The sequence below is a fragment of the Coregonus lavaretus genome, assembly GCF_964263955.1.
Source record: "Coregonus lavaretus genome assembly, contig: HAP1_SCAFFOLD_4125, whole genome shotgun sequence".
NCBI classification, from domain to species: domain Eukaryota; kingdom Metazoa; phylum Chordata; class Actinopteri; order Salmoniformes; family Salmonidae; genus Coregonus; species Coregonus lavaretus.
Genome location: NW_028156420.1, coordinates 36,290 through 53,771, shown reverse-complemented (window position 1 = coordinate 53,771; position 17,482 = coordinate 36,290). Strand labels below are relative to the sequence as shown.

Genomic DNA, 17,482 nt, shown 5'->3' with positions numbered 1-17,482 from the left:
CCTCCAAGAAATTAGATTCCCAGCCCAACTTTAACTCAACCAACAACAACATAGCTGTATATTCGACTTCCAATTACAGTGAAACTTAGTAACAAAGCATTGTCTGGACACTATAAAGGCGAAGAATAAACATCCCACAGCAATACCAACAGCAGGTGTTTGCATAAGTAGATTACTAATTATCCATCTCTATAAATAAATAAAGAACAGGCTGACGAGAGAAGCTTTGTGTTGTCTTGTTGGGTTGTGTCTAGGTGCCCTTTGACCTTGGTCCTGGCCGTGTAACCGCCTGTCCAGGGGTGTTATGGTAATGTGTGTGTCCTGGCCAGCAGCGTTAAGGTAATGTCTGTGTCCTGTGCCAGCAGCAGGGGGCTCTACAGGGCTCTGTTAACACGACAGGAACAGCATGACACAGCACAGCTATAACTATGACCTTGCCCTCAGTACATTACACAGGGCCTTGAGAGTGACTACCGATGGATAACCTATATAGTAACGCTGTTACAATCTAAGTACTTACAGTACTCAGCTTTAAAAGCAGACAGTCGGCCATTCTGGTGGCATTGTACCAGCTTCAGATACATTCTAGTCAAACTGAACCTTTTACCTAGCACATTGCCTAACTGTACCTGTGAAATAACTGAACAGAAAACTGTTCCTATCACCTGTATACTGTAGGTGTCTTATTATAGTGGTGTCACAGTTTCATGCTCCATGTTCCCCACCACAGACACATGGGATCTGTTCACAGAGAGAGAGAGAGAGAGAGAGAGAGAGAGAGAGAGAGAGAGAGACAGAGAGACAGAGAGACAGAGAGACAGAGAGAGAGAGAGAGAGAGAGAGAGAGAGAGAGAGAGAGAGAGAGAGACAGAGAGACAGAGAGAGAGAGAGAGAGAGAGAGAGAGAGAGAGAGAGAGAGAGCAGGGCTACTCCCTTTACAGTAACAGCCAGACATCACAGCTTTAGCTTGCCATCCACCTGGGAAGCTCATTTCTCTCCTGGATGTTCTCATCAATGGTAGTGTGTCTACAGGGATACTGCTAGGTCTTCACACCATGCAGACCCCATCCTAGGGGGTGTTTGACACCCCTCACACCCCCTACTACAAAGGGAAACACAGCCGCGAGCTGGCCAGTGACACGAGCCTACCAGACGGGCTAAATGCCTTTTATGCTTGCTTCGAGGTAAGCAACACTGAAGCATACATGAGAGCACCAGCTGCTACGGATGTGTGATCACGCTCTCCGTAGCCGATGTGAACAAGACCTTTAAACAGGTCAACATTCACAAGGCCGCGGGGACAGACGGATTACCAGGACGTGTACTCAGAACATGCGTGTACCAACTGGCAAGTGTCTTCACTGACATTTTCAACCTCTCCCTGACTGAGTCTGTAATACCTACATGTTTCAAGCAGACCACCATTGTCCCTGTGCCCAAGAAAGAGAAGGTAACCTGCCTAAATTACTACCGCCATGTAGCACTCACGTCGGTAGCCATGAAGTGCTTTGAAAGGCTGGTCATGGCTCACATCAACACCATCATCCAGGAAACCCTAGACCCAATCCAATTCGCATACCGCCCCAACAGATCCATAGATGACGCAATCTCAATCGCACTCCACACTGCCCTTTCCCACCTGGACAAAAGGAACACCTATGTGAGAATGCTGTTCATTGACTACAGCTTAGCGTTCAACACCATAGTGCCCTCAAAGCTCCCAGGTGGTAAGGGTAGGCAACAACACATCTGCCATGCTGATCCTCAACACGGGGGACCCACAGGGGTGTGTGCTTAGTCCCCTCCTGTACTCCCTGTTCACCCATGACTGCGTGGCCAAGCACGACTCCAACACCATCATCGTTTGCTGCTGACACAACAGTGGTAGGCCTGATCACCGACAACGATGAGACAGCCTATAGCGAGGAGGTCAGAGACCTGGCAGTGTGGTGCCAGGACAACAACCTCTTCCTCAATGTGAGCAAGACAAAGGAGCTGATCGTGGACTACAGGAAAAGGAGGGCCAAGTATGCCCCCATTCACATCGACGGGGCTGTAGTGGAGCGGGTCGGGAGTTTCAAGTTCCTTGGTGTCCACATCACCAACAAACTATCATGGTCCAAACACACCAAGACAGTTGTGAAGAGGGCACGACAACAACTTTTCCCCCTCAGGAGACTGAAAAGATTTGGCATGGGTCCCCAGATCCTCAAAAAGCTATACAGCTGCACCATCGAGAGCATCCTGACCGGTTGCATCACCGTCTGGTATGGCAACTGCTCGGCATCCGACTGTAAGGCGCTACAGAGGGTAGTGCGTACGGCCCAGTACATCACTGGGGCCAAGCTTCCTGCCATCCAGGACCTATATACTAGGCGGTGTCAGAGGAAGGCCCAAAAAATTGTCAAAGACTCCAGTCACCCAAGTCATAGACTCTTCTCTCTGCTACCGCACGGCAAGCGGTAGCAGTCTAGGTCCAAAAGGCTCCTTAACAGCTTCTACCCCCAAGCCATAAGACTGCTGAACAATTAATCAAATGGCCAACCGGACTGTTTACATTGACCACCCCCCCCCCCAACCTTTGTTTTTACACTTCTGCTACTCGCTGTTTATTATCTATGCATAGTCACTTTACCCCTACCTAGATGTACAAATTACCTCAACTAACCTGTACACCCGCACATTGACTCGGTACCGGTACCCCCTGTAGATAGCCTCGTTATTGTTATTTTATTGTGTTACTTTTTATTTTATATTTTACTTTAGTTTATTTAGTAAATATTTTCTTAACTCTATTTCTTGAACTGCATTGTTGGTTAAGGGCTTGTAAGTAAACATTTCACTGTAAGGTCTACACCTGTTGTATTCAGTACATGTGACAAATAACATTTGATTTGATTTGATACAGGTCCCTCCAGGCTCTGGGTCCATCCCAAATGGCACCCTATTCCCTATAGAGGGCACTACGTTTGGTCAGAGCTCTAGGGCCCTGGTTAAAAGTAGTGCACTATATAGGGAATAGGGTGCAATTTGAGACACCCCCCCTTATTGTATTGGGAGGCTGCTCTGGTCTCTTCTCCTTACAGCTACACTGTAAGGAGAAGAGACACCCCTTCAAATGAGTGGATTTGGCTATTTCAGCCACACCCGTTGTTGCCATTTGTATAAAACACACAGCCATGCAATCTCCATAGACAAACACTGGCAGTAGAATGGCCCCTACTGAAGAGCTCAGTGACTTTCAACGTGGCACTGTCATAGGATGCCACCTTTCCAACAAGTCAGTTCGTCAAATTTCTGCCCTGCTAGAGCTGCCCTGGTCAACTGTAAGTGCTGTTATTGTGAAATGGAGACGTCTAGGAGCAACAACGGCTCAGCCGCGAAGTGGTAGGCCACACAAGCTTGGCACGGCATTGGCCAGCTCCTGTAATCTGAGCTGCTGAAGGATGGCGATAGGGTTGGTACAGCTGTTAGCCTTGCCCCTGCCCGCTCTATCCTTCACTGGTTCCTCACACTGTTGGATAAAGGGTCTCGGACGCTGTGGCGTGCAGCACTGTCACACACAGAAAAAAGACACACGCGTGCGTACACACGCACACGTGCACACAAACACATCTGATAAACAGAGCGTAGGGTGCTATCAGACAGGCAGAGGAGAGGTTGTGCCAGCAGGTGAGAGTCTGCCAGCCTGCACCTGTAGAGAGAGTGGGAGAGAGAGAGAGTTGGAGAGATTTTGAGAGAGAGAGTGAGAGAGCAAGAGAGAGAGAGAGAGAGAGAGAGAGAGAGAGAGAGAGAGAGAGAGAGAGAGCTGAATAGCCACATGCTCATTCATCATATTTATACGTTCCGGGGTAACAAATCCTTTTGTTGGCTCTTTTTCCCAAAATAACCTTGGATTAACAGAAGCAGCCAATTACAATACTTTTTCTAAATTCCATTTCCCATTACATTTTTGTGCAGTGGAAACGCTTGATGAATGAATGCCTGTTGATAAATGTCAGAGGGATCTCCATTCACCATATAGGTACATTCCATTCTCCATGTAAGACACGAAACTATGGCAACACAAGTCATTTTACTGGGATAAATAATGTTTTTTAATTTTTTTATTGAATTTAATTGATTGTTGTTCAAGGCTCACAAATGACTCACTTTCGGTTATGTGTCCCCCTCCTTCCTGTCCCCTCCAGTCTGAACCCATACAGCTATGATGAGAGCTGTGTGTCCAGCAGCGTTGACCACCTGCCCCTGGCTGCCCTCCCGCTCCTCGCCATCGCTGCGCCACACTACCAGGACGCCGTGGCAACCCTCATCACCCGTGCCAACCAGGTCTACCACAGCTTCCTCGCGTCCCAGGACGGACAGGGCTTCACCGGACAGGTAAGTCCGTCCTCTAAAGTGTCCCTCCAGACAGGGCTTCACTGGCCAGGTGGGTCCGTCCTCTAAAGTGTCCCCCCATATAAGGCTTCACTGGCCAGGTGGGTCCGTCCTCTAAAGTGTCCCCCCATATAGGGCTTCACTGGCCAGGTGGGTCCATCCTCTAAAGTGGCCCCCATATAGGGCTTCACTGGCCAGGTGGGTCCGTCCTCCTGAAGTGTCCCCCCATAAAGGGCTTTACTGTCCAAGTGGGTCCATCCTCTAAAGTGTCCCCCTGGCTCCCACAGGGTCACATTGACTGACTGGAGATGAATCCTACTGTAAGGAACGAGGGAGGAGAAGAGGAGAGTGTTCCCTTTAATCTCTCATGCCAAATCCAATAATGTGCTGCAGTCCGTTTAATGGAAGCCAATGATTTCCAGAGGAAGTGATGATTGGGATAGAGAGGGCTGGGTAATCCTCTGTGTTCACTGTGGGAACTAATGTCGCCAGAGGCCTGCAGCTTTAACATGCTGTCTGCAGACCCCATTAACTCTCACACACCTGTGGACAATGCCCTCTTTGATAAGGACCTGTTCTAATTAAGCGCTGTAATTTTCAAGAGCACATTATTGGCAAAACCATACAATGTATAAACTCTATTATATTGAACTTCCTCTCCTTGCATAACTTTGACAAGATTTGTGGTCATATCGCAATTCCAAGTCAGGAAGCCAAGTACAATGGTGGCACGTCAAACCAATTAAGGAGAAATATGTTGTTCCCTCAGACTGAGTCAGTCCTAATGAAGTGTGCTATTGACATTCAGATTCGACTGTGGATCTGAACAGGCACAGGGCCCAAATCTGGCTGCTTGGCTGCCAACATTGATTGAGTGGAGCGAGGGTTTCTAAAACGGTGTGTGTGTGTGCGTCTGTGCGTGCATGTGTGTGTGTGTGTTCACGTCCAGGTGTGTGTGATGGGCGACTGTGTGGGAGGTGTGCTGTGCTTCGATGCCCTGTGTTTCAGCAGCAGCAGTAGTAGCAGCCAGAGGCAGCACAGCAGCCACAGCAGCAGCAGGAACAACAGCACTGAGAGCCTCAAGGTAGGAGCATGACACATTACAACTCAATCAACATGCTCTCTAACATGTTCTGTAAAACTGCACTTTTTGATGCCCCTAAGATAATTTTGAATTGAGGCATTACAATTTCAGTTAGTGCTTTCAACTTTCTCCCCATGGCGTGTAGCTAGAATTGTGTAAGATCTTCTCTGTTCAGACAGCTTTCCTCTCAGACAATCTCTCCTACCCTATGCTATCCAGGCCAAGACCTTGAAATGACTCGGTGTCCTCTCTCTCCGTCCTAAGCTGGCCTGTCTTTTCCTGTTTGTTTGCACCCAGTTACCACTGCATGATCGCCTGGGCTGCTCTCTCTGTCCGAACCTCTCCCCCCTCTCCCGCTCCCTCTCCCTCTTCCCCTTGCTCTCTCTCTCTCTCTCTCTCTCTCTCTCTCTCTCTCTCTCTCTATTCATTTCTCTCTCTCTCTATTTCTCACTCTCTCTATTCTTCTCTGTCTGTTCTCATAGTTCCCCCCTCTCTCTCTCTAACCTCAAATATACTTTTCCCACTACTACTCTCTCAAACATAAAACAGGATCAATCTCTCTCTGTAGTTAGCAGACGTGGGTTCAAATACTTTTTAGGGTATTTCAATTACTTTCAGAGTCATTTAAAAGAAAGTACTTGAATATTAGAATGTATTTGGAAATACACATGGAAAGTATTGGTATGTATTTGAAAAATACTGAAATACACAGACAAGTGTATTTTCAAATACAAATATTTAAATACTCCATGCATTTAAACCCGAGTCTGTTTGGTCCTAGGGGTATTTGAAATAATGTATTTGGAAACAAGTATTTTAACATACTGTAGTTTGAAATTATAGGCTATTTATAGGAAATTATTTGAAAATACTTTCAAATACTTCAAATAGAATAGTTGATTCGGCCATATTATTTGAAAAATACTCATACACAGAAAATAAGTATTTCAAATACAAATACTCAAATGCACCCAGGTCTGGTAGCTAGCCAGCTTGGATTAGCAATGAGCTGCTTATTTTTGTACAGTTATGGTATTTGAGTGTGAGTGAACCGTGAAGGCTTGTGTCCCACGCTCTCTTCCTCCCACACAGGATAACCATGAGGACAGCCCCTGTCACAGCCCCAGCCTGGGCCTCAGCTCCAGTAAGAGGCTGAGTAAGAGCAACATTGATATCTCGGCCCTGCCCAGCGATGAACACAGCCAGGGCAGACAGCCCCTCATCAGGAAACAGAGCGACTCGTATGATGGAGATACATCTACTGGACAACACAGCTTCTTCAGCAGGTACTGTAAACAGAGAACAGTACCCTGATGGAAGCTAACCCTTATCACAGCCCTAACCCTAGCTTCATGTCCACACCCCAGTTCAACCCTAACCCTAGCCTTAACCATAACCCTAACCCTAGCTTCATGTCCATACCCGGTTCAAACATAACCCTAGCCATAAGCCTAACCCTAGCTTCATGTCCACACCCCGGGCTCAACCCTAACTCTAATTTCAATTTCTATTGTCCTCCAAAAGTGTGGGCAATACCTCCAAGAGTGCAATTCATGCATCGTGGTTGGATTATGAGGAGGTAGTAAGTATACTTTTCCCTTTCCTCATACCAGTGATAGACACAGTGGGGATTATTCTGCCTTTTACCTCTCTTGGCAAGGACTCTGTTGACATTCCGATTCAATTAAGATATATTTTAAATACTGTAGATACTCAGACTTAGGGAAAATCCCATAAGAGTATACTCCTACCATCACATTCTTGGCCTATACCACTGTCATTAGATTCATATCTGAATATATTTTTAATGATCACGCAGTTCTATACCCAATGTTTATTCCAGACATTTCTATTGACATTTTTAATGATGTGTGTATAAGTGCACGTCCATCCATCTATGTTCTTTGTGGTGTGATGGGATAACCCAGAAGTACTGTAGCTATCTGGCCCTTAGCCAGGTTGTCATGGGATGGTCTATCTCTAAGTGTGTCACTCTGCAATGTGTCCCTTTCTGCCTGCCTTTCTGCCTGTCTACCTGCCTGCCTGTGTGTCTACCTGCCTGCCTGCTCTGGGATATAAATAGCCTATTTGTGGCAGTGCCAGTGTGCATAGGACACTGACTACTGCAGGTGAATGTAGCTATAGCTGGGTGGATGGGGAGCTCTCAGCTCCCTACGATGCTACCAATTAACCAGCACCAAGCAACCAGTCTTCCTATTCCAAATCACATGCTCCAGTGAGGCCCACGTCAGCATAGTCACAGTCATAGAAATAGCATTTTATTTATATGGCTACAGTAGCCAGATCCCTGGCAACCTAGGCTGCATCCTAAATGGCATCCTATTCCCTATTTAGTACACTACTCGTGGGGCTCTGGTCAAAAGTAATGCACTATATAGGTAATACGATGCCATTTGGGACTCAGCACTACTCTCTCAGAGATTTGACTTGTTCACACTGATTCCGTAGCGTGTCCATGGTGACGCACCTCTTATCGTCTTCTCCCCCTGCTTGTTATTCTCTTAATTAAAACCCCAGTCAGCTCAGCAGTGTGGAGGAGGGAGGAGGAGGAGGATGAAAGTTCCCCCGGCCCTTCCCACAGGGCATCACCGCCCGGTCACAGGGAGGGCTCTGCTCTGGCTCAGTTTAGGTTATTATTAGAGCTGTGATTCCCAGGCATCAGCCCACACATCAGGAGCCTCTGGGAAGACTGCCTATCTCCGGGTCACCTGCGTGTCAGGAGCTTCCTTTTCCACCTCAACCAGGGAATTTCCCAGTAGGTACTCTGCTAACAACAAAAGCCTTTTCTCCTTCCTCTGTTGGAGTCGTGATCGGACAGAGAGTTTCTCTCTCTCCTTGTCTCTCTCTCTCTCTCATCAAAAAAAAAGGACATGGTGATTGACTTTCGAAGGAACACGACCATGCACACACCATCACTGATAAAAGGTGAGCCCATCGAAATAGTGGAGGAGTGCAAATACCTTGGGCTAGTCATTGACAACAAACTGTCCTGGGATCAGTGTACTGACGCTATTTTTAAGAAAGGCCAACAGAGACTGTATTTCCTACGGAAACTGCACTTTTGTATGTTAATCCAACCATCATGGTTCTCATTCATTGAGCGCATTCTGTCCTACTGTTTGACCTACTGGTTTGGGAATATGAAGGTTGCACAGAAAAATAGGTTGGGCAGGATAGTCAGGACTTGCGGAAAAATTGTGGGGCAGCAACAGCAAGAACTGTCATCTCTGTACCTGGGCAGAGCCCTCCAGAAGTCGAATAAAATAGGGGTTGACTCTTCCCACCCATTCCACTTCGAATTCCAGCTCCTTCCCTCTGGCCGCAGGTATAGACTACCTAAGGTTAAAAAAAAATAGGGCCAAGTACTCTTTTATTCCGAATGCAATTCTGCATCTTTACAAAGTGTTGGACTAATTGCAATTTACCACTTGCACTACGAAATTGCATTTACCCTGCCTACTGCCTTGTAAATATCCTTTGCTATTAGTTTTTTCCTTTTTTATATGTGATATGTTCTATGACTGCTGCAAAATGAATTGCCTCTCTGAGGACATTAACGTTTTCTGAATCTGAATCTCTCTCTCGCTCTTTCCTTCACTCTCTCATTCTAACTCTATCTCTCTCTTGGCCAATGAGACGACAGCCTGTGGCGTTCAGACCCCAGCAGAAAGAGGTGGATTAATGGAGGGCAGGAAAGGAGGTCAGAAGTTAGAGCAAGTGAGAGAGGCAGGCAGTGGGAAGACGAAAGACAAAGAGAGCAGCCGGCAATCCAAGGCGGATTGATTTTCCATCTTAGGCTGGCCACATACCATAATCCTTCTCTCCATGCTGGCCTTAGTGGTGGAAGTGTTAGTTTTGGTTGGGCTGGAGGGTCAAGAGGTCTTCTACAACTTCAGGGTCTGTAGAGTTATAGCCAGGCAGTAGGTTTAAGGCCAGCTTGGCTGTTTAAACATCCGCAAGCCCCATCCGTCTCTCTGCTCTACCAGGGAGAGAGAGGAGAGCTTTTCAGACTGAGTCAGAATGGGCTAGGGCCTTACTAAAGCCCCAGTCTCCTCTCCCAGATAACATGCTTACCACACACATGTTCAACCAACCTGTTATTTTACCTGCCCACTCAGGACACACACAGTGGACTGAGTAGTCAAAATCCATTATACTGAGTGATTGAGATGCAGGCTTGTATTTCAATTCGAGTCAGCCTCCCTCGCCTCTCTCTTTCTGTTTTTCTACAGGGATTGCAACATTTGTAGATTTGGTTTGTCATTTTTCTCTCTACCTCCCTCTTCTCTTTCACCTCCCTCTCTCCTTCCATCCATCCCTCTGCACCTCCCTCTCTCCTTCCATCCATCCCTCTGCACCTCCCTCTCTCCTTTCCCTTCTCCCAGTCTGATGCAGGAGGGGGTGGACCTGCGTCCCGGCAGCAGCAGTAGTCTGATTTTGAACCCAGGGAGGTTTGACTTTGAGGTTTCCGAATGTTTCCTGCTGGGCTGTCCACTGGGCCTGGTGCTGGCCATGAGACGCACCGTACTGCCTGCTGTCCAGGGTAGATGTTGTTAGAGAAACACACACACTTCTCACACACCTCTGTGTCTAGGCAGTCCCTGATGCAACACCTTCCCCACAATGTTTAGCTACCTCTCTGATGGACCAGATCGATCTTCATACTTATTTTGCTTGAAAAGTCCACTACTTCATAATTGTACTACATACAGCAGATGCAGCTTTTTAAAGCCTTTCTAGACTACAAATATATGTAGAGGGCTACCTTTCCCACACATCACATTACACATTTTGTACACACAAGCCTTATAATTTATGAGTTCACAAGCGCTCCCTAATCTCTGCTGTCTGCTGTCGTGTCTCTCAGTGAGTCAACTCCGTCCTGCCTGCACCCAGATCTTCAACCTGTTCTATCCCTCGGACCCCTCTGCCTCCAGACTAGAGCCCCTGCTGGAGCCCCTCTTCCACAAGCTGCCCCCCTTCCCCATGCCGCGCTACCAGCGCTACCCCCTGGGAGAAGGACGCTCCACACTCATAGGTGAGTCAGTGGGAAACTGTTAATAGAAAATCAATTAAACTAAGGAGGAGATACCAGCGTATTCTCTTTTATAATTGTATCGCTGTACTGTATTAAACATATTTTGGGTTTTGCATTTCAAAGCCAGTGTGAAACATTTGTAGAATTCTAAGTAGGTTGGTTCAATAGCTGCACCACTGAGAACATCTTGACTGGCTGCATCACCACTTAGTATGGCAACTGCTTGGCATCCGACTGCGAGGCGCTACAGAGGGTAGTGCGTACGGCCCAGTACATCACTGGGGCCGAGCTCCCTGCCATCCAGGATCTCTATACCAGGCAGTGTCAGAGGAAGGCCCTAAAAATTGTAAAAGACTCCAGCCACACAATTCATAGACTGTTCTTTCTGCTATCGCACGCCAAGTCTGGGACCAAAAGGCTCCTGAACAGCTTCTACCCCAAGCCATAAGACTGCTGAACAGTTAATGAAATGGCAACCCGTACTAATTTATTTTCTTTTATATATGTTTTATTTTTATTTGGGGGGGGATGTCAGCTTTAATATTGCAGATAGATTGTAGCTTCCATCAATGTAATTGTCTGCATAATTTCCAATCCACCATATAAATATATTTTTTAAATATATACAGTACCAGTCAAAAGTTTGGACACACCTACTCATTCCAGGATTTTTCTTTATTTTTACTATTTTCTACATTGGACAATAATAGTGAAGACATCAAAACTATGAAATAACACATATGGAATCATGTAGTAACCAAAAAAGTGTTAACCTCTACGGGATCGGTGTCCCGTATACGGGACGGTTGAGCTAACGTGCGCTAATGTGATTAGCATGACTGGTGTAAGTAACAGAAAACTTTCAGGACATAGACATGTCTTATATGGGCAGAAAGCTTAAATTCTTGTTAATCTAACTGCACTGTCCAATTTACAGTAGCTATTACAGTGAAAAAATACCATGCTATTGTTTGAGGAGAGTGCACAACAACAAAAAACTTATCACGGTAACTGGTTTGATACATTCACCTCTGAAGGTAAATAATGTACTTACTTACATTCAGTAATCTCGCTCTGATTTGTCATCCTAAAGGTCCCAGAGATAAAATGTAGCATCGTTTTGTTTGATAAAATCAATGTTTATATTCAAATGTAGGAACTGGGTTCTACAGTTTAAACCCCTGCTGTCTCTGGCTCCACACCCACTCCGCCCGGCCATCTAGATGTGTGAAAGTTAGTGTATAAGCTAATGGTCCATCATGTATGACATTCCTGGGAGAGTGTAAACTTACATTTTGTATTACCATATCATTTTTGTATGTTCTTTATAGTTATGTACTTGAAAATGTATCAATTGACCAATTCGGCACATTTGGGCAGACTTGATAGAAAATAGTCCAGTATTGCAATGCTTCACTGGATCAATCTGAAACTTTCACACACACTGCTGCCATCTAGTGGCCAAAATCTAAATTTCACCACAACTGCAATATTATATTGTGGCCTTTCTCTTGCATGTGTTATATTCTCCTACATTAATTTCACATTTCCACAAACTTCAAAGTGTTTTCTTTCAAATGGTATCAAGAATATGCATTTCCTTGCTTCAGGTCCTGAGCTACAGGCAGTTAGATTTGGTTATGTCATTTTAGGCGAAAATTGAAAAAAAGGGTCTGATACTTAAGAGGTTAAACAAATCAAATTATATTTTATATTTGAGGTTATTCAAAGTAGCCACACTTTGCCTTGATGACAGCTTTACACACTCTTGACATTCCCTCGACCAGCTTCACCTGGAATGCTTTTCCAACAGTCTTGAAGGAGTTCCCACATATGCTGACCACTTGTTGGCTGCTTTTCCTTCACTCTGCACTCCAACTCATCTTTTTTGGTTACTACATGATTCCATATGTGTTATTTCATAGTTTTGATGTCTTCACTATTATTCTACAATGTAGAAAATAGTAAAAATAAAGAAAAACCCTTGAATGAGTAGGTGTGTCCAAACTTTTGACTGGTACTGTATATAATATATATATATATATATATATATATATATATATATATATATATATATATATATATATAAAACTCAGCAAAAAAAGAAACGTCCCTTTTTCAGGACCCTGTCTTTCAAAGATAATTCGTAAAAATCCAAATAACTTCACAGATCTTCATTGTAAAGGGTTTAAACACTGTTTCCCATGCTTGCTCAATGAACCATAAACAATTAGTGAACATGCACCTGTGGAGCGGTCGTTAAGACACTAACAGCTTACAGACGGTAGGCAATTAAGGTCACAGTTATGAAAACTTAGGACACTAAAGAGGCCTTTCTACTGACTCTGAAAAACACCAAAAGAAAGATGCCCAGGGTCCCTGCTCATCTGTGTGAATGTGCCTTAGGCATGCTGCAAGGAGGCATGAGGACTGCAGATGTGGCCAGGGAAATAAATTGCAATGTCCGTACTGTGAGACGCCTAAGACAGCGCTACAGGGAGACAGGACGGACAGCTGATTGTCCTCACAGTGGCAGACCACGTGTAACAACACCTGCACAGGATCGGTACATCCGACATTACACCTGCAGGACAGGTACAGGATGGCAACAACAACTGCCCGAGATGCACCAGGAACGCACAATCCCTCCATCAGTGCTCAGACTGTCCGCAATAGGCTGAGAGAGGCTGGACTGAGGGCTTGTAGGCCTGTTGTAAGGCAGGTCCTCACCAGACATCACCGGCAACGTCGCCTATGGGCACAAACCCTCCGTCGCTGGACCAGACAGGACTGCCAAAAAGTGCTCTTCACTGACGAGTCGCAGTTTTGTCTCACCAGGGGTGATGGTCAGATTCGCGTTTATCGTCGAAGGAATGAGCTTTACACCGAGGCCTGTACTCTGGAGCGGGATCGATTTGGAGGTGGAGGGTCTGTCATGGTCTGGGGCGGTGTGTCACAGCATCATCGGACTGAGCATGTTGTCATTGCAGGCAATCTCAGTGCTGTGCGTTACAGGGAATACATCCTCCTCCCTCATGTGGTACCCTTCCTGCAGGCTCATCCTAACATGACCCTCCAGCATGACAATGCCACCAGCCATACTGCTCGTTCTGTGCGTGATTTCCTGCAAGACAGGAATGTCAGTGTTCTGCCATGGCCAGCGAAGAGCCCGGATCAGTCAGGAAGTTAAAGCTTGGTCGCAAATGGGTCTTCCAAATGGACAATGACCCCAAGCATACTTCCAAAGTTGTGGCAAAATGGCTTAAGGACAACAAAGTCAAGGTATTGGAGTGGCCATCACAAAGCCCTGACCTTAATCCTATAGAAAATGTGTGGGCAGAACTGAAAAAGCGTGCGCGAGCAAGGAGGCCTACAAACCTGACTCAGTTACACCAGCTCTGTCAGGAGGAATGGGCCAAAATTCACACAACTTATTGTGAGAAGCTTGTGGAAGGTTACCCGAAACGTTTGACCCAAGTTAAACAATTTAAAGGCAATGCTACCAAATACTAATTGAGTGTATGTAAACTTCTGACCCACTGGGAATGTGATGAAAGAAATAAAACCTGAACTAAATCATTCTCTCTACTATTATTCTGACATTTCACATTCTTAAAATAAAGTGGTGATCCTAACTGACCTAAGACATGGAATTTTTTACTAGGATTAAATGTCAGGAATTGTGAAAAACAGAGTTTAAATATATTTGGCTAAGGTGTTTGTAAACTTCCGACATCAACTGTATACATTTTTTCTTACTTTTGAACTCTGCATTGTTGGGAAAGGGCTCGTAAGTAAGCATTTCACAGTTAAGTCTTATTTATTAGATTCTGAAACACACACACACAAATGCGTGCACATACACACTCTCACACACACACAGTGGTGGAACTGAAGCTCTCACTGTCTATTTGCCTTAAAGAAACATAGGCGAGTCTGGCCCGAAGCCTTGCGTTTCAAAGTCATTATAATTCATCCTCTGGTGTGGTACATTACCCTTAGACTGCACACATACCTCTCTGAGGATCAGACTCAGACCCCAGTGTGTGTGTGTGTGTGTGTGTGTGTGTGTGTGTGTGTGTGTGTGTGTGTGTGTGTGTGTGTATGTGTGTGTGTGTGTGTGTGTGTGTGTGTGTGGTATTACTGGGTTAGATGTGTCAGGGTAGGTAGGTACTAAGTAGCACAATAATCCCACCGGGGACAAGAGGGCTGGCTTTAACACTCTAATGAAGCCCTGATTTATATAAATAATGTTTTTAGCCTCCTTCTGGGACATTGAGACTTAAATACCTTGCCTCTGCCCCTGCCTCTCTCAAAGTAAATCATTGGGAGAAAGTAATACGAAGGCTGTACAGTACACTGCAACCTACAGATGTTCTGGTTCTGTCCAGGGGGTGAACTTGTACATCAAGCTGCTTCACGCTACAGAAACAGGAGAAAGGCTCCTGCCCTATGGACCACTCTGGCTCGGACATAGCTTACTTATGGTTCATAAGGGAGTGCCACAGATCTAAAATGCTGAAAGAAACCTACTTCATGCGGTTACATGAAGTAACCGCAAATAATTATAATTATGTCACAACAACATCAACAACAGCAAATTACCTGTTAGCAACTCCCCATATTAGGAAACTGCTTACTCAAAATATTTGTCATCCTATTCAGAAGTGCCCTGACAGTTAGAAAATGTTATGTTTAATTAGAGGGGAGGAATCCCATGGTGCATCAGTAGTTTGAGAGACTGGTGTTGAGCAAGGGGGCGGAGGGTAAAGGGAGACACTTTCACACTCTCACAGTCTGCCTCCCAAATGGCACCCAATTCTCTATATAGAGCACTTCTTTTTTTTAAAGTAGTGCTCTATATAGGGAATAGGGTGCCATTTGGGACAAAGCCACAGTCTCTCACAGCTTTACTGATTTTTAATTATGCCACTAAATGGCGCCGGAGGATAATGAAAGGGAAATGATAATGGCACCGGAGGAGATGGCTGCGTTTTTACAGGCTCTTAACCAATTGTGCTATTTTGTGTGTTTTCTCATGTAATTTGTAACTTATTTTGTACATAATGTTTCTGCCACCGTCTTTTGGATATCTGCCATGAGCTTCTGGATATCAGAACAGCTATTACTCACCTCGAACTGGACTAAGATTATTTATTTTAACGAGTCGGACGCGAAGGATTTACTCCAAATACCTGACCAGGCACAAATCCCCTGTCATTCGCGTGAAGAGAAGACACAGATACAGGGGACGCAGGTGAGAATTCGTCGGTGAGTGGGTAACCTGCCTCTACCATCTGTCCTATTGGCCAATGTGCAATCATTGGAGAATAAACTGGATGAGCTCCGGTCAAGACTATCCTACCAACGGGACATGAAAAACTGTAATATCTTATGTTTCACCGAGTCGTGGCTGAACGACGACATGGATAATATACAGTTGGCTGGTTTTTCCATGCATCGGCAAGACAGAACAGCTGCCTCCGGTAAGACAAGGGGTGGCAGTCTGTGTCTATTTGTTAATAACAGCTGAACGCGAAATCAAATATTAAGGAAGTCTGAGGTAGAGTAACTCATGATAAGCTGTAGACCACACTATTTACCAAGAGAGTTTTCATCTATATTTTTTGTAGCTGTCTATTTACCACCACAAACCAATGCTGGCACTAACACAGCACTCAACGAGCTGTATAAAGCCATAAGCAAACAAGAAAATGCTCATCCAGAGGCGGCGCTCCTAGTGGTCGGGGACTTTAATGCAGGGAAACTTAAATCCGTTTTACCTCATTTCTACCAGCATGTTACATGTGCAACAAGAGGAAAAAATCTCTAGACCACCTTTACTCCACACACAGAGACGCGTACAAAGCTCTCCCTCGCCCTCCATTTGGCAAATCTGACCATAATTCTATCCTCCTGATTCCTGCTTACAAGCAAAAACGAAAAAATAAACTGCCAGTATGAAAATGTATGCACTCACTAACTGTAAGTCGCTCTGGATAAGAGCGTCTGCTAAATGACTAAAATGTAAAGCAGGAAGTACCAGTGACTCGCTCAATACGGAAGTGGTCAGATGACGCAGATGCTAAGCTACAGGACTGTTTTGCTAGCACAGACTGGAATATGTTCCGGGACTCATCCGATGGCATTGAGGAGTATACCACATCAGTCACTGGCTTCATCTATAAGTGCATCGATGACGTTGTCCCCACAGTGACCGTACGTACATACCCCAACCAGAAGCCATGGATTACAGGCAACATCCGCACTGAGCTAAAGGGTAGAGCTGCCGCTTTCAAGGAGCTGGACTCTAACCCGGACACTTATAAGAAATCCCGCTATGCCCTCAGATGAACCATCAAACAGGCAAAGCGTCAATACAGGACTAAGAGTGAATCCTACTACACCGGCTCCGACGCTCATCGGATGTGGCAGGGCTTGCAAACTATTATGGACTACAAAGGGAAGCCCAGCCGCCAGCTGCCCAGTGACACAAGCCTACCAGATGAGCTAAATGACTTCTATGCGTGCTTCAAGGCAAGCAACACTGAAGCATGCATGAGAGCACCAGCGTCTGAAGTTTGCCAATGAACATCTGAATGATTCAGAGGAGAACTGGGTGCAAGTGTTGTGGTCAGATGAGACCAAAATCGAGCTCTTTGGCATCAACTCAACTCGCCATGTTTGGAGGAGGAGGAATGCTGCCTATGACCCCAAGAACACCATCCCCACCGTCAAACATGGAGCTGTAAACATTATGCTTTGGGGGGGGGGTTTCTGCTAAGGGGACAGGACAACTTCACCGCATCAAAGGGACGATGGACGGGGCCATGTACCGTCAAATCTTGGGTGAGAACCTCCTTCCCTCAGCCAGGGCATTGAAAATGGGTTGTGGATGGGTATTTCAGCATGACAATGACCCAAAACACACGGCCAAGGCAACAAAGGAGTGGTTCAAGAAG

General features: G+C 45.6%; 1 protein-coding gene across 1 annotated transcript in view; it reads left to right on the top strand.

The window, feature by feature from the left end:
• Nucleotides 1-4,190: 4,190 nt before the first annotated feature.
• LOC311126361 (membrane-associated phosphatidylinositol transfer protein 3-like) overlaps nucleotides 4,191-17,482 on the top strand; it is a gene marked incomplete at both ends in the record, with an annotated part of 49,347 nt that continues 36,055 nt past the window's right edge. Inside the window, 5 exons of the mRNA XM_084200367.1 lie at nucleotides 4,191-4,380; nucleotides 5,327-5,461; nucleotides 6,554-6,747; nucleotides 9,868-10,025; nucleotides 10,350-10,520. Of these exons, the coding sequence (XP_084056493.1) occupies nucleotides 4,191-4,380; nucleotides 5,327-5,461; nucleotides 6,554-6,747; nucleotides 9,868-10,025; nucleotides 10,350-10,520 (848 nt within the window). The remainder of the gene's footprint in view (nucleotides 4,381-5,326; nucleotides 5,462-6,553; nucleotides 6,748-9,867; nucleotides 10,026-10,349; nucleotides 10,521-17,482) is intronic.